This window comes from Tursiops truncatus, chromosome 7 (assembly GCF_011762595.2).
Source record: "Tursiops truncatus isolate mTurTru1 chromosome 7, mTurTru1.mat.Y, whole genome shotgun sequence".
Taxonomy (NCBI): Eukaryota; Metazoa; Chordata; class Mammalia; order Artiodactyla; family Delphinidae; genus Tursiops; species Tursiops truncatus.
Window position 1 is genome coordinate 71,468,583 of NC_047040.1, and position 25,694 is coordinate 71,494,276.

The 25,694-nt window shown below is 34.5% G+C and overlaps 2 protein-coding genes across 10 annotated transcripts in view; one reads left to right on the top strand and one right to left on the bottom strand.

The window, feature by feature from the left end:
- Positions 1–17,085, top strand: part of LOC101316502 (lymphocyte antigen 75) — a 131,487-nt gene extending 114,402 nt beyond the window's left edge. Inside the window, exons 35-39 of the mRNA XM_019922515.3 lie at positions 2,147–2,257; positions 8,602–8,718; positions 9,524–9,697; positions 10,967–10,993; positions 14,373–17,085. Of these exons, the coding sequence (XP_019778074.2) occupies positions 2,147–2,257; positions 8,602–8,718; positions 9,524–9,697; positions 10,967–10,993; positions 14,373–14,575 (632 nt within the window). The 3' untranslated portion in view covers positions 14,576–17,085. The remainder of the gene's footprint in view (positions 1–2,146; positions 2,258–8,601; positions 8,719–9,523; positions 9,698–10,966; positions 10,994–14,372) is intronic.
- A 347-nt stretch (positions 17,086–17,432) lies between these two features.
- The window catches only part of MARCHF7 (membrane associated ring-CH-type finger 7), a 48,502-nt gene continuing 40,240 nt past the window's right edge, over positions 17,433–25,694 (bottom strand). The window contains exons 8-12 of one of the 9 annotated variants that reach the window (XR_004527425.2): positions 22,752–22,865; positions 21,229–21,277; positions 20,525–20,710; positions 19,071–19,095; positions 17,433–18,739 (exon numbers count right to left, since the gene is read on the bottom strand). Coding sequence is in view for 6 of the 9 variants with exons in the window: in XM_019922516.3 (XP_019778075.1) it covers positions 18,992–19,095; positions 21,229–21,277; positions 22,752–22,865 (267 nt within the window). In the remaining 3 variants the exon portion in view is untranslated. The other 8 variants (XR_002173781.3, XR_002173780.3, XM_019922520.3 and 5 more) reach the window with 8 other exon arrangements.

A 25,694-nucleotide genomic window follows, 5' to 3' on the forward strand; every position in this document is an offset into this window, starting at 1 on the left:
CACTCCTTTTTTGATTCTTTTCCCATATAGGCCATTACAGAGTATTGAGTAGAGTTCTGTGTTATACAGTAGGTCCTTATTAGTTATCTGTTTTATATATAGTAGTGTGTATATATGTCAATCCCAATCTTCCAATTTACCCCTCCCCCCCGTTACCCCCGGTAACAGTAAGTTTATTTTCTATATCTGTAACTCTATTTGTTGTGTAGATAAGTTCATTTGTACCCTTTTTTTAGATTCCACATATAAGTGATACATGATATTTTAGACTTCCTTGCTTTTTAAACATTGGAATCATACTGCAGATACATTTTTATAGTGAGATTTTTAAAAATTAATGGTTTACTGTGAGCATTTTCCCAAAGCAAAGTGCTTGTTGTTAAAACATCCCTCTCCAACTTTAAGCCACCATAATGGGAAAGTTCTAGATTCCTACCCGAGTTCAAACCAAGGTAGTCACATGTGTAAGACAAGAATTTATAAACAGCAGGAAGGAAGAAAAAAAAAAAAGAACCTATATACAAAATAAATTGTATCTTGAGATGCCTACCCTCAGGCTAGTACATCTTGGATGGTTTAAATGTAGCAGTATGAGGCCAGAGAAAAACTCCTGACTCCCAAATTGAGATAATTTTAAGTAGCCCATTGTATTAATTAGGTTATTGATTCAGCTGCTATAACAATGACCTGAATTATCAGTGGCTTAACAAGATTGAAGTTTATTTTCTCTCTCTTTACAACCTGAGTGTGATATGTTGGCTTCACTTAGGATCCTTTTATCTTGTTGCTGTTATTCCTAGGCTGTTTCCATTGTTTACACAATTGATTGAAGATACCTCTACATTTTAGCCAGAGGGAAAGAGGAAATGTGGTCCAGGGAGCACACTCTTTCCTTTTAAAGGCATATTTTTGCACATTTCACTTCTGCTCACACTTCATTATCCAGAAGCCACCAGAAAACTGGGAGATAGTGTAGCTTGGTGGCCTGTAGTCTGTGCTGTATACGAAGCTGAGGTTAAGTACTGGAGACAACGAATGGGCTCGGCCATATTCTGAGCTTAGTGAGATGGAGGTTGTTGAATTTAGACTAACATAGCTGGCTGTTCAATTCTGATCTTTGTAGTAAGCCATTCTTCTACTTGTTTATATTAAAAATGTAATTCAGGGAGTTCCCTGGCTCTAGGTCTAGTGGTTAGGATTTGGTGATTTCATTGCTGTGGTCTGGGTTCAATCCCCGGTTGAGGAACTGAGATCCCGCAAAAATAAAACCAGGTAAAAAGTGATTTTCCCTGTACAGACCTAAGAGAATATGGAAGGTTAATGCCTTAATGTTCCTTTATTCACTGGAATTCAATAACATCTTCACATCCTTTCTCCATTCTGGCCAGTGAAATCAAGGTCTTAACAGGCCTACTTTTGCTTCTAATGCTAACTAGTGAAATTCCAGAGGCAAGGCTGAAAAATACACATCTTTATAATGAATAACACCAAAAGATAGAGATGAAGGAGATGACCCTCTACAGCAAGAGAGGAAGAAGTATGGTTCTGTTTCATAAAACTAGTTCAAAGAATCTGCTTTGATGAAGTGTTAAATTAAAACGTTCATAAAAATATCAGTCTTGTTTTCTTGTGCAATAGGAAAACTTATCTGAATATTCATAATCTAGCAACTTCTTTTCTTCTCTGTTCTTGAAAGTATATTTTGAACAAAAAGATCTTGTAAGACTCTTACGACTTATGAAATTGAATTGTTACTATATACTGCAAAGATAACCTTGAAAGAGAACTTGTAATTCTGATTGGTTTTCTTCCTTGATAGTTTATTGCCTTGGTTATTAGCATATGTAATATGCTATAATTTACATGTCTGAACTACTAAACACCTAAAGACTTGTAACTTTGCTCTGTCAAATCAGAAGGGAATCAGTGGCGCATTTTCCTTTTCCCATATGGTACAATGGTGAAAAAGAAATTCCTATCACGCTAGTCAATTTCTTATTTTAACAAAGACCAAGAGCCTTATGGCTAAATTAACAAGGGAAATTGCCATTCTTTTTCTTTTGTGAAAATTTAATATCTAATATCTTTATCTTTAGGAATTCATGAAATTAAAGTTATTTAATAGCGTATCTCTTTTTCCACATAGACTGCCCTTCATCCACCTGGGTTCAGTTCCAAGACAGTTGTTACATTTTTCTTCAAGAAGCCATCAAAGTAGAAAGCATAGAGGATGTCAGAAATCAGTGTACTGACCATGGTAAGGAGCTTTTTCTGTTTTGTTTTTTCACAGATCAGTAAAGAGTGTTCACTAATTTCTTTAAAAAATAGTTTTGTCGTATCTCACTTTTACCTTGGTCCTTGTAATAAATGGACAGCTTTTATTCTATAAGACACAAACAGTGGAATTGGGGTATACCCTTGAGCTGGAAGACAGTTGTTGGACCACACTGCCCAAAGCAGAGTGACAGAACCTTAGCAAGAGCAGGGTGTATTTAATGTAAGTACTCTGTGTCAGGCACTGTTCTTAAGCACATAATATACTTTAACTGGCTTTAATTATTACAGCAAACCTATCAGGTAGTAAATTATTAGCCTCCTTTTATCAAGAGAATAAAACTAGTTCAGTTATTTGTTAGAGGTCACACAGGAAATCATTGGCACAGCCAGGATTCAAACCAGGGACTGTCTGATTTTAGGACCAGCGTTCTTAATCACTCTTATTCTGCCCTGACAGTACTGTTTCAGGCATGCAGTGGGGGCAGAAGTTAGATTACATGGGACTGTGACATGAGACGGTGGTAAAGAAGCATACCGTTAAATAAAAATTTAAAAAAGGCTATGTATTTGCTACATGATATGCTCAGTATTCTCTGGGAAATATAACTTCACATTTTGAAATCTTTTAAATAAAAATGTCATTTTAAAAAAGGTGTGCTTGGGTGCTCGTTATATATTTGGCTGTTTGGCCCAAAGTGCATCCTTGTTGTTAAGCCTCTTATTGTGATACTTGTCAGCTCAAACTAAAACGATGGTGTGAATTACCATGTTTTTCCACTGAGATATCTGTGATGGTGAGATGAGAGTCCTTGATTATTTAAAGGTACTTTTTATTACTGTGTGAGATCTAAAAATCTCTTATTTCATTAAATTTTGTCTTAAGCATATTCATAACACCAGCATTTAAAAATGTGCTTTACTGGGACTTCCCTGGATGTCCAGTGGTTAAGACTCTGTGCTCCCAATGCCGGGGGCATGGGTTCCATCCCTGATTGGGGAACTAAGATCCCGCATGCCACAGGGCACGGCCAAAAAATACATAAATAAAAAATAAAAATAAAAATGCCCTTTATCTATTTTCTGACAACCCACCAATTAACATTTTGGAAGAATATCAAATTGCTTTAATTAAAATCATATTCACTTATTATAGAAGGAATAAATGTAAGCATAGGAGTTTTAAATCCTACGAAGTGCCACGTACTACTCAGTACATATTTTCCTTACTTGCTAAATGGTGTTGAACATTGGCTCTTTGAAAACAAGACATTTCCGACATGCTAATATGGTTTCACTCCAAGGAAATGGAGTAATAGGAATTTTGCTGGTCTTCCAAGATTTTTATTTATATATATATGTATGTACGTATGTATGTATGGCTGTGTCGGGTCTCTGTTGCTGCGCGCGGGCTCTCTCTAGTTGCAGCAAGCAGGAGCCACTCTTCATTGCGGTGGCTTCTCTTGTTGTGGAGCACAGGCTCCAGGCGCGCGGGCTTCAGTAGTCGTGGCGCACGGGCTCAGTAGTTGCGGCTTGCGGGCTCTAGAGCACAGGCTCGGTAGTTGTGGCGCACGGGCTTAGTTGCTCCGCGGCATGTGGAATCTTCCCAGGCCAAGGCTTGAAACCGTGTCCCCTGCATTGTCAGGTAGATTCTTAACCACTGCGCCACCAGGGAAGTCCACAAGATTTTTTTAAAGGGTGTTTCCCCAACAACTATTTTCTATCTCTTTTTTAAAAACCATTTATGTCAGGTATACTTGGACATAAACACAGATTTCAATAAACAAATTACATTGGAGGCTTAGAGCCAAGAAAAGACATGTTCCTGTACTCCTATTAGCTTGTATGAACCACAAGGTCAGATTTCGTCGTCCAGCTTTAATACTTAACTTCAGCAGTTAAGCAACTGCATACTCTACAGAGGCATAGTTAATATTTGTTGACTGACTTCCTCTACAACTAAACTGTAGTTAATTGTATTTGCTAATTTTTTTTTTAGAAAAAGAAGCAAAATGAAATTGAAAACACCCAGCAACTTTGAGGCCTAAGTTTTGATTATTTGAAGTCCATTAACTCTACTTGTTCAAGTAGAGTAGCCACTTAGGAATTTTAAATCGTTGTATATAAATTTGCTTATAAAGTTTATCTTGTGTCTAAAGAAAAATGTCTTTTTTCCCAGTTAAATATTTATAAATTCAGTTTGTCTTACTGATTTGATTTTTTTTTTAATTTCTCATACATTTCTGATAATCTCATCATTTATTTGATCATCCTCTACATTTGCTTCCACTCTGGAAATATCCATTTCATTGATGAATCAGAAAATTAGCTAAAATTGGTTAATATTACCATTACTTTTTTTGGCTAGGGTGGTGTTTTGGTTTAGAACAGTAGGTGGACATGAGTTCAGTGTTTGCTATAGATGAAGAAGGAAAAGCATAAGGAGTACTAGGACATTTACATTTGGATTTATAAAATCTTCACAGGTGTACAAAATCCTATCTTAAACCTATAATTAGGGGTATAGAAAATAGGTGACTTGTTACCTTTTGGACTGCTGAGAGCTATATTTAGAAATATTCCCAGTGCTTTGTGGTAATTTACTTGATGTTACTTGTACTTATTTTGGGTACTGTTACGTTCATCTAGGAAAATAACTGTGAGAGGCTAAAATTTTTCTTATTTTGCAACATTTACCTTTGATTTAGATATTTTCATTATAATAGAACAAATAAATATTTCCAGTCTTTCCTTTTTGTGATCTGTGTATGAGCTATGTCACTAACCATAAAAAGAATTAAAGACCCAAATTACATCTCAGCAGGTAGCATCACTGGTAATGCATTGTAAAAAAAAAAATTCGCTTGAGCACATGTGTTCTTCAGGGATTTATGCTATCATTTGTTAAAGAAAATTAAAGTGTGTCTTTTTTCCTGACATATTAATTTAAGTTTATACAGTATTTACTTAAATTGCAATGTTAAAAATCATTCAAGTTCCATTGGCTGACACAAGGTCAGAGAAAGGAATGAAAATCTCATCTCTGAACACCTAAGCCTAAACTCTAACCTAGTTAAATATTTCCCTTGAGGATTTTTCTAAAATGGCATTTTGGTTACATTTCACAACTAAATACAAGTAAGTATGAGGGTAAAACAGATTAAAAGTCTGTATGACATTTAACAGGAGGTGATAGCAGCTAGAACTGATAAGAAAACCATAATAGAATTTTTGAAAATGGAGCTATGACTGAGAGAGAGAACCTTGCTGAATTCTAACTTTGGATTAAAGTATTAAGTATTTTAGAGGCTTCCCTGGTGGCGCAGTGGTTGAGAGTCCACCTGCTGGTGCAGGGGACGCGGGTTTGTGCCCCGGTCCGGGAGGATGCCACATGCCGCGGAGCGGCTGGGCCCGTGAGCCATGGCTGCTGGGCCTGCACGTCTGGAGCCTGTGCTCCACAACGGGAGGGGCCGTGGCAGTGAGAGGCCCGCGTACCACAAAAAAAAAAAAAAAAAAAAAAGTATTAAGTATTTTAAAGGTCAGTCTTATTTTTTCTTTTCTTTTAAAAGTTCTTAATTACACGATTAGTGCACAGTCGCTATACAGAAAAGCACATATGCAAATATTTTAAAAATAAAATTACCCTAAATTGTACCATCCTAAGGAAATGTAATAACTATTAACATTTTGGTGAGTATCCTTCTAGACTTCCAACCCCTCAGGCAGATATATTTTAATAAATATTTGATATATATGTATATATACATGTATATACTATATGTACATATATATTTCCATAATCTACATTTTCCCTTAAACATATTTTTCCATGGCAGTAAATATAGAATGTATATTTCCTAATAACCGTACACTATTCCTCTATATGGATATGCCGTAATTGATTTAATCCTCTAATATTGGTTATTAAATTATTTCCAGTCTTCCAGTGTTGTAAATGTGATGATCATCAATGATTGTGCCTATCTGAGCAGAGCCAACGATTGCCTTGCATACATCTTGCCAAATTGTCTCCAAAAAGGTTTTACTAATTTTTACTCCAACTAACCACTTACGAGTTCCTATTTTTCTACACCCTAAGCCGGCACTGTTTAATTGGCACGTCTGAAACTCTTATTTTCATTCTTTTACCAGTGAAACTGCATTTTTCACACACTTCTTGTGTTACATTTCCTTTCGTGAGGGTGAATTGTCTTTTTTTTTAATTGAAGTATAGTCGATGTACAATACTAAGTAAGTTACAAGTTGAACAATATAGTGATTCACAATTTTTAAAGGTTTTACTCCATCTTTGGTTACTATAAAATATTGGCTATATTCCAGTGTTGTACAATATATCCTTGTAGCTTATTTTATGCATAATAGTACCTCTTAATCCCCACCCCTATGTTGCCCCCTTCCCCCATCCCTCTCCCCACTGGTAAGCACTAGTTTGTTTTCTATACGTGTCTACTGCCTTTTTTAACAGTCTGAGACCAGTTTTTTTTTTCTTCTGTTAAGGTGTTTGCCTGTTATTTTTTATTCATAACAGAGCTTTAGTCTGCCCAGTTTTTCTTCTTTAACAGTATGGTTTGTTTGGGGGGAGATTTTAGGTCCTGTAGTTTTCTTTTCCCCTGTAGTTAAATTTATTTTTTAAGCCTCTTTTAGAAGATGTGAAAGTAATTGCCTAATACAAATTTTTCTTACCACGTCATGACCTAATGGTCCTTTCTCGTCTCCATATATCTGTTAATTACCAAAAAGTTACTGATTTTAGAGTGGTGTCATAAATACAATGGCCTATTATTTAAGTTTCCTATAATTTCTCAGTGTGTTCCCTGGATCGGCAGCATCAGTGTCACCTGGGAACCGGTTAGGAATGTAAATTCTCAGGCCCCATGTTACTCCAGCTAAATCAGAAGCTCTGGGTGTAGGAGCCAACATTGTTTTAACAAGCCCTCCATGTGATTCTGGTGCACACTAAAGTTGGAGAGCCACTGATCCAAGGCAGTATTCTCAAGTTTTCGGAAGTTTTTGTTAAGTCAGGATGATTTGGGAAGAATGTAATTTAATAATAGGAAAGACTTCCTCATCTCTCCATGTAGTACCTGGATTAGTCGTAGTACCCAAAGCTTCCAAGATAACTTTAAAAATGTTTAGGATCAAACTAACACACCATTGTAAAGCAATTATACCCCAATAAAGATGTTAAAAAAAAATGTTTAGGATCAATGACTTCTCCTTGGAAAATTATGAAAATTTTAACTTCTAAAATTACTGAGACTGGAAAGTCATGTTTCTTAGAAACATTTTGATGTTTATTCCTCACTTAGCTGAGTACAGCTGAAAGGATGTATTTTTCCCAGGGGTTAGATGTACCTTCCCCACCAGATTTCTGGTTGCTTTTAGGCTCTGATGTCATCATTCATTCTTCACTTGCAAAAACATGCAATATCATGAGAGAAACGAACTCCATTAGCGTTTTCTCCTAAGTGTTATCCAGTTAAGACAGTGGAATGATTTTTTTTAATTTGCAAGAGAATCTTTGTTGGGTAAAGAAACAAGATTAAATATATCTGGGAAAAGTGAAGTTATTGCTAATATTTTATAGGCTGCTATGTAGCTTTTAGATTGAAAGGCTAGAAAATGTGAGACATAAAATATATGTGGCTGCTGCTCCTTACTCAAACCAGGTGAGACAGTACTAGGAAATATCAGCTATCCAATGAGAACAAGGACCAAGGACCTCCTTTATCACTTTCCCTAACCAGGACTTCCCTAAGGGCAACCACAGAGGAAAATATGGGAAGGCATAGGCTTCAGGCAGCAGGCACATGGCCAGTTAAGTGAGGCCGGTCAGAGACCGCTTGTTACTTGAACTTCACTAGGTCTTGGGACTGTTCTGGCAAGTTGCCCTGGTAGTTTTCAGCTCTCCTGAGTGTGGTCAGAGCTACTCCTCCCTATAATTGTGAACTGAGGGCAGGAGGGGCCATGATTGCTAGAGGAAGGGGCAGTGAAAAGTTGAGATGCAGGAAGTGTGTTCTACTGCTCCAGCCTTCCCATGATGTTTTCTTTCCGTGTTGTTTACGAGATTAGTTACTAACCCTAAGTGAATGAAATAAAAAGTATGATTCTGTTCAGTTTATCACATTATCATTTTACTTTTCTCATGAGTATATCGTCTCTTCAGAAATGTGCATGTCTTTTTCAAGCTTTTTTAAAAGGATGTAAAATATAATGTACTATAATAATGTATAATTTGTATATACTTCATGTGATTTTCATTGATTTGGGGAACATGCTGATTTCTTCTCCCTAAAATAATTTCAGGAGCAGACATGATAAGCATACATAATGAAGAAGAAAACGCTTTTATACTGGATACTTTGCAAAAGCAATGGAAAGGCCCAGATGATATCCTATTAGGCATGTTTTATGACACAGATGGTAAGTGATATTTATACTTAAATTGTTTCTTACATTTTTTTCTTAATGTTAGTAAAACTGATAACTTTCTTTTAGATTCTTCAATTCTGTAGTTCGCTATTTCCTGTGGTTTCCAGGGACTGTATTTTCAGTATGCACCCATGTACCACAGCTTTGCCCTGAGCAGCTCAATGTGTGTCACATATGAAAGTTAAAGTTGATTCTTTCATCTGGATTAAAATATGGTTCTAGACTCAGTATTTCTGTAACATGGTAGGGTAATAAAAATTGGTACTAGTGTCAACAATAGGATAAAGATAGACAACTGTCAGGGTAATACTATGTAAATGTATTTACTGTCACTTGAAAATAGAAAGTACATAATTTTCAAAATGAAATGAAATTACTAAGGTTACCATTAACATTTCAACTATTTTCTTGACTATTTCTTCATGAAAATTATATATATATTTTAATCACAAATGGGATCTTCTTCAGAACCTTTTTGAACCAGTATCCTTTGCCTGAGTACAGGATATATTCCTCCTTCTAATTTAAATCCTACAATCAGAAGTTTAGACCAGACATATCTTAGTAACTTCCCACCTTTAAAACTAGACCCAGGAAATCCCTGGTGTCCAGTGGTTAGGACTCCATGCTTTCACTGCTGAGGGCCCGGGTTCGATCCCTGGTTAGGGAACTAAGATCCCACAAGCCATGAGGCGTGGTCAAAGAGTTAAAAAAAAATAAAGCTAGACCCTTTCTTTGACTTTCTTTTAACACATTTTATACTGTCATAATGTTAAAAATTTTCCTTAACTGACAGATGACAGCTTCAAGTGGTTTGACAAGTCAAATATGACATTTGTTAAGTGGTCAGACCAAGATGATGGCGAGGATCTAGTTGACACCTGTGCCTTTTTGCACACCAAGACAGGTGATTGGAAAAAAGGAAATTGTGAAGTTTCTTCTGTGGAAGGAACCCTTTGTAAAGCAGCTAGTAAGTATAATTGAAGGCTTTTTTCCATTCTAAGAGAGGTGGGGAAAATAGGACTGGTTTTAAAATAATTTTCTTTGTGATGTGTGCCTCAATATAAAGAGGAAGTAAGACTTCAGAAGATACTGGGTTGGTTTGCTCCCAAGACTCTTGGAAGTCAAATATGTAATCCTATTACATTTCAGAGGTAGGGCCAGATCATGTGAACCAGGCATACTTTTATTCTATCTGCTTATTCTTAGAGCTTCTAAGAAGTCAAAAATTTCTTATGTTGTTCAAAGGAATTATAATAGCCTCTTTGTGATTTGGTTAAACAGTGGAAGTGGTGAAAAATAATCATGGCTGATTCCAGAATTCTAATGTTAGTGTAAAAAGAATTTGATTCAAGGACATCTTTGATTAGGCCAAGAAAAATTGCATCATAGTTTATAATTTACTCTGGATTAAAGTATAAGTTTTCTTCTCTCACATCACAGTGCTTTCTAATGAACAAAATTATCCTGTCCCAAAATATTTTCATATTATTGTTAAACATTAGTTTTTATGTTGTAGAAAGAATTGTTTTCTCACTAAAGACATTTAAATTTCAAAATACAATTTTGGGTTGCTTGAAACAAGACAGAAACAGACATTTCCCGCATTGCATCCTTAATATTCCCCCCTTCTACTCCAACTGCAAACCAAAACTGTACATCTGCCTCCGATTATTTCCTTTCTTTACATCTGGAACTACATACAATTTTTTTTTTTTAAACTTGCCCCAGCAGGGTTTTTGACTAATCAGTCACACTTTTATGGTAGTAGCATTTGACTTCCAATATTTGTTGGATTTTTAGAAAGTTGGTTCTTTTCATATACTATGCCTCAGGGCACCATTATATAAGCCAAATTTTTAATTAAACTATAACTTCAATACATCAGAAATAGTGAGCAAGTCTGTACTACCAAGGTAAGGTCACAATTGTATACTTTTACTGTTTCTACAGACTTTCCAACCCAAATCCTCTTATTTCCCTCACTTCATCACACTGTCTTTTTCTTGAGTTCCCTTATTCTTTTTCCACCAACTGAGCTAATGAGTTTTTACCTCTCTACATCCTTTTTTAAAAAAACTGAGTTCAAAACAGATAATACAGACACATGACCAAGCAACAGAAATATGGGTAATACTAAGCTATTAAAGGGTTCGTTTTAAACTACTTTGAAAGTGTTTAGAAGCATTCTTAGAATAAGGCATACTTAAATTAATTATGATTTTCTTTTGTATTCTAGTCCCATATGAAAAGAAATATTTATCAGGTAAGTATGGTCTTTTGTTAAATTTTTCCCACAAGAAAGAATATATTAAGATTCTAGCATATTAAAGTAGTACTGAAGACCTCTTTAATTATATGACAGTGTAAAGTAGAACAACTTTTATAAGAATACAGAAACACTTGACACTTTAAATATATCTGCAAGTTATGTATGAAATGAACATTTTTTTAAAACCAAATTCTATCTCCTCATTGCTCCATTATCTGTTTTTGTGGAAAATGACTGCATCTTTTGTTAAAAAAATTTTTTCTTATAGCTGTAATTACAGTTCATGAAGAATCTGTCTTAGGGCTTACTAAATGTATTTTTGGGGAAAGGAACAGGTAATATATTTACATGGTTCCAAAAGCAAAACTATATAAGGCAAACACTGAAAACTCTGTCTCCTTCCATCCTATTCTACCTGAACCCTTATTGGGCACTAATTCAGTTTCTTCTTTAAATGTCTAGTGTTTCTTTTGCCAACATAAACAAATTAAGAGATATGACTTACTTTTTTATTCACTAAATCTCTCTCCATATCATTACCTATAGATAAATCTTCATTCTTTTTTACAACTGTATACTCTTCCATTGTATAGATACATTCAATTATTTACCAACTCCAGACCCCTACTGGGTTGTTTCCAAACATTTGCTATTATTACAGTGCTGCAAGGAATGAATCACCTTGCACAAAAACATGTTTATCTTAGATTCCCTGAAATATAACTGCCGTATTGAACGTGAATATGTAACTTTGATCAATACTGATAGTTTCAGAGAAATTGTACCATTTTGCATCCCCAAAAATAATGTGTGAATGCCAGTTATGAAATTTTTGCAAATTGTGTAGCAGTTTTTAACCTCCATATTTTTGATGTGTAATTAACTGAGGATAAAATGCACAATCTTAAATGTACACCTTGGTGGTTGCTTATGTATAAACCTGTATAACCACCACTCAAATCGAGATAGAACATTTCCATCACACCACAAAATTCCCGCATGCCCCTCCCAATAAACGCCCACCCTACCAGCATCCACCCCACAGGCAACCACTTTTGCTTTCTATCATCATAGGTTAGAGTTGTTTGCTCTTGAACTTCACATAAATGTAACTTTTTCAGTCAGAATATTTTGATTCATCAGTGCTGCACATATATATTGTACTTTTTCTATTGCTGCATACTACTTTATAAACACACCATAATTTGTCCATTCTCCTGTTTATGGATATTTGATCATTATTAGTCTGGCATGAATGTGATCGTACTATGAACATTCTCATACTCTTTTTTTTTGGACCTTTGTTCTCATTTTCCTTGAAACAGCCATAGGGTAGCTAATAATGTTTAGCATTATTAGAAATAATTTTTCAAAGTGGTTGAACCATGTTAACATTCCTGCTGACAAGTTCCATTTGCTCTACGTCCATCCGATGATGGTCTTGTCAAATTTTAGCCATTCAGATGGGTATGTAGGGTGATCTTATTTTTATTTTTTTGCGGTACGCGGGCCTCTCCCGTTGCGGAGCACAGGCTCCGGACGCGCAGGCTCAGCGGCCGTGGCTCACGGGCCCAGCTGCTCCGCAGCATGTGCGATCTTCTCGGACCGGGGCACGAACCCGTGTCCCCTGCATCGGCAGGCGGACTCTCAACCACTGCGCCACCAGGGAAGTCCGAGTGATCTTATTTTAATTTCCCTGATGAAAAATGAAGTTGAGCACCTTCACACATTTATTAGCCATTTGGATATCTTCTTTTATAAAATGCCTATTCTTTTGCCCTTATTTTTTCCTTAATATCATGATTATTCAGTTTGGAGCTTGCTATGACAGAAGAGGAGGAAAGGAGTGTTTATGGGTTCACTGGGTTCATGTGTATATAGGAGAGTTAAATCCTCACTCTTCTATAAGATGAATATAACATCTAAAAAAAAATCAAGCAAAGCACCACCTCACACTCATTAAGTTGGCTATCAAAAAGAAAAAAGAAAGGGAAGAAAGGGAGAAAGAAAGGGAGAGAGAGAAAGAGAAAGAGAGAGAGAAAGGGAGGGAGGAAGGAAGGAAAGAAAAGAAAGAAAACAGAGGGACTTCCTGGTGGTCCAGTGGTTAAAACTCTGTGCTTCCACTGCAGGGGGCATGGGTTTGATCCCTGGTTGGGGAACTAAGATCTCACATGCTGCACGGTGCAGCCAAAACCAAACCAAACCAAAAAAAAAAAGAAAACAAAATAACGAGTGTTGACAAGAATGTGGAGACCGTGGAACCTCTGTGCACTACTGATGGGAATGTAAAATGGTGCATCCGCCGTGGAAACAGTACAGGAGCTTCCCCCAAAAATTTAGCATAGAATTACCATATGATCCAGTATATACCCAAAAGATGTGAAAACAGGGACTTGAACAGAATTTAAACAACCATGTTTATAGCAGTATTATTCTCAGTAGCCAGAAAGGTGGAACCAAATCAAGTGTCCATCTACAGATGAATGGGTAAGTAAAACATGGTATATACATAGTATGAATATTATTCAGCCTTAAAAAGGCAATTCTGACACATGCTACAACATGCATGAACCTGGAGGACACTAGGCTAAGTGAAATAAGCCAGTCACAAAAGGACGAATACTGTATGGCTCTAATTATTTGAGGTACCTGGAGTAGTCAGCTTGAGAGACAGAAGGTAGAATGGTGGTTGCCGGGGAGAGGGGGGAATGGGGGCTTAATATTTAGTAACAGTTTTCAGGTTTGCAAGATGAAAGTTCTATAGTTGAATGGTTGTGACACAGCACAACAATGTAAATGTACTTAATGCTACTGAACTGCACACTTTAAAATGGTTAAGATGGTAAATTTTGTTATGCATATTTTACAATTAAAAAAATTTTTTAAATCAGAGAGCAGTATAAGCATGCATGGAGGCAAATAACAGAAGTAACAAGAGTGGCTGCTTTGAGGAATGGTAATTAAGGGTGAGTAGTAGTAGGGCAGGAAGAACACAGTATTATCATTACATACCCTGTAGAACTATGAATTTTAAGCTATGCACATGTATACTCTGGATAACATAAAATGATATATGCAAACAGGAAATATATGGTGAAACCTTCAGTGTGGATAATTTCCATTTTAGGATCTTAAAGTAGACTGGAGACCTGCAAAGTTTATTTCAAATTTTGAAGTATGGCAATTATTCAAGCTAAGAAATATAAATCTTGATAGGAATAAATGTGTGTAACTGTTTTTCTAACCAATGTGAGAAATTCTCAAAATAGTGAAATATTTATGTGATGAAACTATATTTGTGCTCCCCAAAAAGCAATGCTATCAACTTGTGTATCCTGATTTCCCATATTTTCTTTTGTCTTTTCCTTTTCAGATAACCACATTTTAATATCAGCTTTGGTGATTGCTAGCACAGTAATTTTGACAGTTTTGGGAGCAGTCGTTTGGTTCCTGTACAAAAGAAGTTTGGATTCTGGTTTCACCACAGTTTTTTCAGCTGCACCCCAATCACCTTATAATGATGACTGTGTTTTAGTAGTTGCAGAGGAAAACGAATATGATGTTCAATTCGACTAAGGTTCTGGAAATCTCAGATTAAGACATCAAATACCTTGACAGTGATTCCTATGCAAGATTTTAATATAAAACCTAACAATGAAAATCATGGTTTCTATGATTACCTAATTCCAGTAACGTTCACTATTCTCATGTTATCACTGACTGTGACAAAAATTAATCTTTAGGATTATAAGAACAAAGTTTTTAAAAAAGGAACAATCTTAGATATAATTTAATGGTTTTAACCACCTCCCCAAATGCACCTTTCACTTGAATGAAGGAAAGCTTAAAGCCTGATTTACTATTTACTAATAGTAAATCAGGTAAAAAAAAAACCAAAAAACCCAGTCTACTTGTTTTACCTCCTCCATCTTCCCTCCCAGAGTGAGTTGAATCACCTTGGTTTATCGTTGAATTAAAAAAAAAAAAAGAAAACTTCTACTTATCACTATAATTTTAGCAATCACTAGGCCTTTAGTAATTTCTATGGTCTTGCTCCTTTATCAATAAGATATGGAGAATAAACCTGACCTTAAAATAGATTCTCTATATTTAGATATCACTTATGCTGGTTACTCTGATAATTCCTCTAATATTTCCATCTTCATGATTTACATGCAGAAAATTTTACAGATTTTTAACACCCCATATGCCATGTAATTATACAGTTTCAGTACTCTTAGAACACTGTTTTGGACCACAAACAAACAGTATTTAGCACTGATCATAAATGGTCAGAATTTCAGTAAGATTTAATAAATTTTGTGAAACAAAAAAAAAATTACAGCCATACCAGGAAGGTGTAGAGGAGGCTGGCATTGCGGGTTAACGCTTGGGTCATAGTGTCCTTCAAGGATTTTTCTCCTACTGCCATATCTGTTCCTATATATCTCATGCTCCTCAAGCCTTGATGAAGTTTATCATTCAATGACATGAAACCTGTGTAAGCAATAACTGCAGAGAAAAACTAAATACTACTGTAGTGATCATGTTCAAAGTTTTCAGTATGTGTATTGTACATTTTAAGACAATGGTGAAATAATCATTTGGGGGGTAAAAAATGAAAATGGAAGAAAGCTGAAACTATGATTTCTTTAGCAACTTAAAAACACAGAATTAGAAAAGATAATGTATGTACTTCACATAAAATTGTATTTACTTTACGTAGAAACTTGGAAGTGCGAGGAAAGTAATCTCTCTCCCTAATGCATATCCCATCATCTATCATCTTATGGGAATACTTTTCATATGGATAGAGACACTATCTCTCAAGGTTGACCAGTGGCAACGAAGTCCTAGCTTGCGCCATCTGTTTCCACTGGCCACCATGAATCAGAAACATCCCTCGTCACAATTAATGGCAGTTTTCTTAATGAGACAATAACTGCAAAGTGAATAATGTGACTATGTGGTACTAAAAAATAAATTTTATACTAGGTGTTATTACAAAACAATTATGCTCTGTAAAAGCTTTGAGATTTTGTGTATTGATTGAGATGTCTATTTTATTACTGATAGAGTATTAATAGTGCTGCTAATCGTGAACATTAGACTGGAATTCCTTACTGCTTTTGCTACTCAAATTCTACCACTCCTTTAAGAACTGAGGCCAGCCATCTGTTCCTTAAAGCTTTGTAACTATCAATCACAGATCTTTACAGTATCTAATACAGTAGCCACTAGCCACATGTGGCTATTTAAATAAAGTTCATTTCCTCAATTGCACTAGCCATATTTCAAATGCTCAGATCACATGCAGTTAGGAGCTACCACGATGGGCAATGCAAATTGTAGAACATTTCCATTATCATAGAAAGTTTCAGTGGACAATGCTGCTCTAGAGTCTCCCCTTCCACTTCTACATAACTAATTTTCTTCAGTTCATTTCAATAACTTCTACCTAATAATGACAGCTCTACCAAAATGGCTGTTTTAACTGATTTAATTTTCCATGTTTGATTTTATTTTCAAACAAGTCCTTAAAGACCCCGGTAATGCAGTGCTAAATCTTAATTCTCTTTATATATCTGAACATCTGTAGTAGGCCCTTGTATCTATTTGGTGGTCAACAGATAACTGAATCATTCAAGTCTGTGTTTATTTTTAATATTAACAGTAACATTAGCATGCCTGTTTATATTCAGAATGTATAAACTGCTTTCTTCAAACATCTTGGTTCTACCCAATAATGACAATGTAATTCTTATGTTTGGCAACTATTACTACTATCATTACTTTTAGCTGCCATTTACTTTAACTACATTTTCTTAGGAATTTGCAATCTTAAATTCTTAGGAACTTGAGTAGTATATGGTCTCTATTTTGTTCAGAATTTAAAAGTGATACCAATGAAAGATTTTTCTTATTCCCTCTAATTCACATTTACAGGACATATGAAGCTAATACAACACTGAAATACTAAGTGGTACAAAGGAACTACAAGAATACTATAAAGCCCAAGCCACTGTCTGTATCTGTCATTTAGCAGTTAATATAGCAAAACCATAAATAAATTGTATGCACACCAATGGAATGTTTTCTACCATTTACTTAAAATTTTTAAATAAAAAATTCTGTGGGTTAACACACTACATTTTCATGCTGAGTTCTATTAAAAGCATAAATGTTTCAAATTCAAAGCATCCCTAAAGACCTGTAGAATAGATACTGATACTGACATCCTTAAATTTTGCATATCTGCTTTAAGGAAGGCAACGCAAAGATAACAGGCAGAAGTTGACAGGCAGAAGCTGAACAAATATTTTAGAAACAATTATATTTCATATAAAATGGGATTTAAAATAAGATTCTTGGCTATAAGGTTTGAAGGCTTCTTTGAGCACCAGTTTAAAAGGAAACATTTCAAACTATAAAGTAAATCAATCAGTATGCACTTTATTTCAAGCCGAAGTTTTACATTAAGACCAACAATCTGACTGAATGTGGGCAAACTGTTGATTCACATGTGAGAAATTACATGGTTTCTATTTGGGTTCTGAAAAAGTAGCTGGACAAAAGACTTTATTTAACCTGAAACCCACCTGCAGGCGTTTTTAAGTGTATCCTAAGGGTGTTGACAGAGAAAATATACAGTGTTATGGACATATACACAACTCAGGACCACAGTATGGTGAACAGTTAATGTTCATCTCTTCTCTAAAGGTAGTGAAAAATATTAAGTCATCAAATAAATGCTTAGAATTACCAAGGAACAGTTAAAAACGACCAGGATCCAAACAGGTTATTTATATCATATTTATCTATAAAGAAGTGACAACACTAAAAAACACATTGAAAACCAGTGTTTTAAATTCTGAATGTGGGATTTAAAAATATTTAACTTGAGACTGCAATAATATTTTTAACCAAATAGCATCTGACTGGCAATTCTGATATAATTTACAGCTGTAATATTCCTAAAAGGAATATCTACATACTATGGCCTATCAAATATAATCTGCATTTTGCACATCAATACAAAAGTTATCCATTTGTACACTTTATATATTTTAAAAATTAGACCATTGCTAAGTGAATTTAGAATTCAAATTAAATTTGGAAATCTAATATAATGAATGCTCTTCTTAACTTTCTCCCCATTCTTTTTTTTTTTAAACACTGGAAGCAAGTGATTATGAAAATGAGACCGCAACTTAAGGCATTTTAAAAAGAAAAATAATTAGGTGCCATTTGGCAATTTATTCTAAAAGCATACTTTGTCCCACTTTTTTCACTAACGAGACTAAAACACCAACCTTTTTTCATAAATATAACTACAGTAATCACAACACAAAAAAGGGCTGTCAGCATTGCTTAGATATTTAAAACAAGGGTAACACTTTCCCCACTCATCTAAAAGAAAAATACTTTTAATTACCAGTTTATAAACATCAGATTCACTGGCCATGTTAAAAGGCCCAGCAGAATTTTAATTCAGCAACACTTGAGAATGAACATATATATACATGCATAATATGTGTGTGTATATATATATATTTTTTCATTCTATATATATGTAGACAGTAAATGTATTCAATAGGTATTTCCCCAGAAAATTAATTCATACTTAATTGCCAGTTTTAATAAACACTGTTCACAGATCATCCATTTGTCTCATGTGAAGTTAGGCAATATCAAATGTTCTGTTATGGTCTCCATCTTCTTCAGAATCATCCTCTGAAGCTGTTGAAAGAAAACAGGATGATCAAGAATGATTTTAAGGGGGATGAGAATGGAAGTGTAAGTATGAAGCCAGAACAGCAATGACTTGTACGATAAAAACCCCAATGTAGTATATGCCAGGGTTAGGGCGGTCTGACTGTGGGTGAGGCCCGTCTACAACGCTCCCACCCCCATACTTTTTTCTTCTGTTAGTTTTTATTAAAATGAAAATATTTAAAAATGTGATCCAAAACATCTAAAAAGTTTCTGAGATCAATTTGTGTTCATAGTAGCTAATGAGAAATACACTAGAGAAAGAAAGAGTAAACTTAAGGCAAGTGCTCTCACACACCTGAGTAGAATCTGGCTTATTACCGCTGCATGTTTGATGTATCCGATGAGAATGAAAAAAATGTACATAGAATAACAGGTTATGGGTGTTCTTGAAATTTACATCAGAGCTATGTCTATACAATGCCAAGAAAAAGCTCTAGTTAGTCAAAAAAGCTTTATATAGACACAGCCTAAGTTAATATAATTGGATTTAGTAAAAACCTTTTGTTGAGATTATTCCTATGCCTCCACATTGTCAGAAATTTATCACTCTCGCAACATGTCCGACCTCAATTTATTTTAAAGTCATTAGTGGCTCAAGAGTTTAATATAAAACTTCCACGAACATCTTTAAGAAGGACACAGTAAGTACAAGACTATGTAACTGTCTGCATGTGAAGGAAAACGGAAGTTCACTAAACATCCTACCAGCATTTCCCCTATTATCAAGGGCAGAAAGGTTAAATGTACACTCTTCTTGTATTTAATACTGGACAATTTAAGGGCAACCAGCAAATGGAATCAACAAGAAAAAATTATGCAACACGTATAGATGAAACTTCAATCTCCATATATTTACCTTGCAGAAATTTAAAATCCACTTTAAATAAATATCAAGCATATACTTAGCTCATGAAGAGTAAATCCTATGCTTAACTTTTATGCAATATCATGGAGAAATGTTAAACTAAGAAATAAAATAGCTTTTCAGAGAATTTCTCATGTTTTCTATTGGATTAACTCTACAGAACAAAATTCAGTCAGAACCAATTTTCAGAATGTATTAATACTCTAGTACTTAGAAGTTAACTTGTAGCACCCACATCTTTCACTCTCAGTTGAGTCTGGGTATATATTTCAACTTCACCTTTTTCCTCTCATTCACAGGTTGGGAGTAGACCCTCCTATATGTTTAGAAAACTAAATTCTAAATGAGAATGTTAGTTGAAAAAAAACAAGCAATCTGGGGAAAATGTACACTGCAACAAATTACTCTCATCACATTTGACAAAGTATCAATTATAATTTACAAAAGACAGAACTAATCTTTGTACTAGCTAACATGATGGATCTGAACTAAGAAGGAATGAAGGAAAAAAAGATTTACACTAATGAAGTCCCACTTTATTATACCATTTGATTCCTTTATATACCATTTCCACACATACTAAAATTGTGAAAATGCATTACCTAGTTGTACCTCTAATCCTTTTAAAACTTAAAAAAACCTTACTTCAAAGGATGCTAAGCTTTCTCTAGAGGTAAAAATATTATGCACACTACAGGTTAACAGTCCAAGTATTTTGAAGATGAGTATAGAAGATAATCAATTGGAGAAAACATATATAAAAACACTTCAAAGAGTGTACTGGAATCTGATCATGGGATGCCAGTTGCTTTGGGTGAAAAAGCACAATAGGGTAATCTTGGATTCCCAGGAACTGTTCCAGAGCCACCAATATCTGTGCCCACCTGGTATGAAGCACCCTGGAGGTTGTAGGACTTTGAGAAGAGGGTAAGCTGTGCAGATGCCTGTAAAGATTTGGGCATTAAGTGCCTTCACATAGGAGCCCAGGCAGAAGTCCTAAAGCTGGAACGTGATCTTAAGAGATTGGAGCTGCTGGCGGAGCTGGCTGCCTATTAAAGGTCCATGAGGACCTGAACAAGGAGCAAAAAAAAAACAAAAAACTATGGCTTCTGTTAGGGACTCAGAATTAGGACTCTTTCACCATTATATTCCTAGAACTATATATAAACCCAGGGAACACCTTTTATGATCTAACAAAGCTAAAGAACAAGTAAAATTTCACACACAAAAAATCTAAAGAAGTGTGTTTTGATTAGTAGTTAAACGTCTTCTTTTAAAAAAGTGTTAACATTAAAAGTGTTAAAATTAAGGTGATTAAATATATATTTTTATTTTAAATAAAATACCGATGGTTATAACAACACCCTTCCATACATTAAAATTAATTTAATTTTTAAAAAATAGGCTCTTAAAAAACTAGTGTCAGTTGCCCAACCCATCTTTCCCAAATCAATTATTCTGGTATTATTAAGCCTATAAATGAAGCTCTAATTTGGTAGAAAGAGTATATATATACTTAGGTTTTGCTCTGTGGGTTTAATTTGCAAAAGTAAATTCAACAAGTCTGGGGAGGGGAAATTCCACCTACTTTCGAGATCTTCCATATGTGCCTGAAGAGTTCTTGCAAGGTTAATAAACTAGAAACAATGCAGAAAGAAATACAGTAGTTTAAATGTAGCAAATGGATCTAAAGAGAGAATCAGTATAAGAGATTCATTTCTACTGAAAAGTCAAACATAATTTTAAGCCTTTAAATAGGGGGTCTTTCTCCCCCCACATCAAAACTTACAAGCTTAAGGATATGATTTTTTTTAATGTCTTATATAATCATTATTACCTATGTAAAAATCATATATTAATCATGTAGAAACTGGGAGCAGATATAATATTCTATGAATACCGCTGTCTTCTTGCATTGATATAATACTTCCAAAAACTATGGAGAAAAAAATTAAACCTCTGCATTTTGGACCCAAGTGAACTTTAGTGGTCAATTAAAATAATAAATCAGTATTTTCCTGCCTAGAAGTATTACATTTGACTCCGTACTTTTAAAAAAATAAAAGTGACTTCCACTTTAATATTAACTTGTGTATACCTTTTACAAAGGCATGAATTCAACACATATTATTATATACTTTATATGGTTCGTTCACTCTGAAGAGGTAAGTTGCCTGTTTAGAAATCAAGAGCTCTTTGCTCAAATTCTGAAAGCTCTTGATAGTTCGTTCTCTTTTCTCTGAATGATAATAAATCTGTCAACTGGCTCACAGGAATAGTGTTTACATGATTACAGAAAAATGTTCTACCCATATACACTGAATTGGCTATTTGATAATTTTCAAAATATAATGGAAACATTATACCTCACCATAAACTCTACTAAATTTTCATCACCAAGAGAATATCTATATAAAAAATAGTTTGAAGGATATGTTTATGAACACATTTCAAGATAGTAGGTGTTCAGAATGCTACTGTAATGAGATATAGACTCTAGTCCCCACTACATAAAATGGGCAAGGCAGTATAAATTTCCATAACAGTACCATTTAATTAAAAATACCTAACAAACAGCTAGCTTAAGTGTTAAATTAAGGCAATAGGGTATAGACTAAATACCAAATAGTCCAGATCTTAAGTAGTTTGAAATATGGAGGCTTAAAAACTACTACACTGGTAATCTTTTACAAGATAGTAACAAATAAATTGAAGTTAATTTCCCATACTCTTTCAGTTTTTGGAGTTCAATTTCAGGTTTCTAAGTTAAAATACTGAGTCTTGTTTTTGTTTTTTAATTAAAAAGAGCATTTTCCTTAGTACTTCCAATTCTGTCCCCGTTTTTCACTGAAATATATTCCAATCACCTTCAAGAGCTAGAAAATTACTTCTTTTTCTAAAACAGCTTTATGAGAAAATAAGGTTGCTTGATAAAGAGGTAAGGCAGACAGCAATTTCTATTAAATCTACAGTACCTTTAATTTTAAGAAAGATTTTAATGTAAGAACTCCCCAAAGGAAATAGACTGTGAACATATAAAACAATCTGCTTTCCAAAGCAAACACTTGTTGCATCACATCCTCCCTTTTCCCCTGCTCCAAGGTTACTTACTCGGACACGTGTGCTTGGTTCATTCGTATTTCCCATCATATCAGAAAAGCTTTGTTCGCACAAGTGCAGTAACACAACTAGGTAGAGACCAGAGCTGATAAACTCATACTCAGCCTTCAAAAGGGAAGCAAACAAGAAAAAGAATATGGAGAATGAAAAATTAATAGACAAGAGATTGACATCCAAAGTATACTGAGAAACTAGAGAAAATGTATTCATATCCAGTCTTAGTAAGAGATACAGCATCATCCATTAAACCAAGAAATAAAAAGTCACGCTCCATAATTTCATAATTTTACTAATGCTGTAAGGTGTACAAATAGGTGTGTGAATATCCTCTTTATTTTCATACAGTCTTCTTTTATGTAATTTATATAAAAGTGGGACTTTTAACTCATTTGATGGTAGAATGAATGCTCTGGTTCTATCAAGTTATAATGCGCCTAACAGATTTTATTAATACAAATGGCTACAAATGTTTACTTAAAATTATCATTTCATCTATAGCTAAATCAATAAATTATACAATTAAAACCTAGTCAAATGGGTCAAGTGTCTATTACATAATATAATTAACTTTAAGGCAACAGCAGATATAAAAATGAATAAAGGTAATAGAATAACTGTTCTTCGTATCATTCACATAGAAATTTATAGTGGGTAAAAACTGTCCTTTGGTTCAAAATTGTTGTTCTGAAGCTAAGAATACAAGTCATGAATATAGTGTTATTAAAAACCTAATCTGTCCTGTAATTTTTATACAGTGAACTACCTGTAAGTTGTACCATTTTTGGCAATTAACTCATCTGAAGTTAAGAACTATATGTTCTTAGTAACAACTTCAGCAAGTAACGGGTTATCAGATTCCACAGAGCATTCAAGAAATCTGAAATTGACTTATTAAAACTTTCTTTAAATCTTCACTTACTTTTCTTATTTTTAACTTAAAAGGAAATAAATTTATGTCCTCAAAATTTTTAAAAAATTTTTAATGCTTATCACCTTGAAAAAATTGAAGCTACTGGACAATGAGGAAATAAACTGCATTAAACTAATCATTTCAAATGAGAGTAGTTCTTGGGCCCCCAGAATCCAAGATTCACACAGAACAAAGAAGTTAAAGCCAGGAAGCTTAATCAAGACTGTCATTGCTTTTATAATGACCCCACCTAATACTTCCTCACACTTAAATTATTTAAGATTGTGGGTCATTAAATCCTTGGAGAACCATGAAAACATTCCTGGTTGAATCGAAATGCCAAAGAACCACCTTTAAGAGACATGATGGAGCACCTAGAGAAGGAAGAATGGCAGAAGAAAACCATCCTTTGAAATCTACTCTCATTTTGAAAAGATGAAAAAAAAATTTTTTTCTTTCCATCATTCTATTTTTACATACTCTTTCCCCCGTTCTTTAAAATACCAATGCTCAGCTATCTAGAAAGACTCCTTAGGGGTTGAAGACAACTCCTTGCTGAAAACACTATTCTCTTTGGACAAGTGGCTCATTAAAGAATAAAGTAATAATTAGTATGAATAGCATCTATGCTACATCAATTGCCTTAATGGTTCATTAATTAAATCAGTGATTCTTAACCTGGATCTAAGTAATCAGCTTCAAAGGATCTGGGAATCCCTTAAATCACATACAAATATTGTGTCTTTGTATATTTTGTTAGGAGTGTGATTTTAATCAGATTTTCAAAGGGTATTCATTATTCCCACATTTTAAAAGTAAAGGGTATCCATAAAAGATCATGTTGCTTGATTCCATTTATATGAAATATCCATAATGGATAAATCCAGAGAGACAGAAGGCAGCTGGAGGTTGCCGAAGGAAGCAGGGGACAGGGAGCAACTGGCTAACGGGTACAGGATTTTCTTTAGGAGAGATGAAAGTGTCTTAGATGGCAGTGGTGGTTGCACAACATCGCAAATATACCAAAGTGTTCACTTTAAAATGATTTTTATGTTTATGTGAACTTTACCTCTATCAAAAAAAGGGGGGTGTCCACTACTCCTTTAAGTGTTTTTCAAGCATTCATGCATTCTCCCACCATCATATCTCTTTTTATAACAATTATGCTAAGCACACTTGGAGAGTACGGTTCTTGAGTCATCCTTGTAATCTCCTTTAACATCTTTTTTCCCCAGAATTTTCCTTTAGGAGGAAGAAAAGGGGGATAATATTGAACTCTTCATTCTACCTATCTAAGCATCTCAAAAAATTTTTTTAATTTAAAGCTTCAAGAAACAAAAATTAGTGACCAAATCATTATTAGGAGGAAAACATTTATCAATAATACCCCAAAATCTGAGAAATGAGAATATTTGAAAAAAAATTTAATAAGATCAGATTATTCATTATATGAATAGACTATAATGACACAAATACTAAAAGAAAGAGGTTTATAAACAATGTGAACTTGGAATAAAAGATTTCATAAGTTGTTCAACATAAAGTTGGAGGTAGGAATGAGGAGAGTGGAGGGAACCAGGATAGTAGAAGAACATGGGGGCAGATAGGCACATAAAAAGCTATTCCTAACATTAAAAAAAATGAAGGGAGGAAGGGAGGGACGGAGGGAGGGATGGAGGGAGGAAGGAAGGAAGGAAGAGGATGAAGATCCAGGGCTTGGTGTTTCAAAAATGTTCTAGGACTAAGAGGTATTCACAACTAAGACAGCTCTTAGCATGCCTATTTGGGGACCACTTAGTAAGCCTTTATTTTCACTTTTATTTAGCAACCATATAATAAATTTTACCTTAATTTTAAACCTGTGACTTGCTTTTTTGCCTTTCACTTTCAAAAAGTTATAGGAAAGTAAAGAAAAATTATAAAATCATACCTAATGCAGTAAAAGAAAATTGTTGTTATTATTTTAATGCAGGTTTTCTGACCATGATTTAATCTTTTCTTCAAGAGTTGTCCTTTAAGCACAG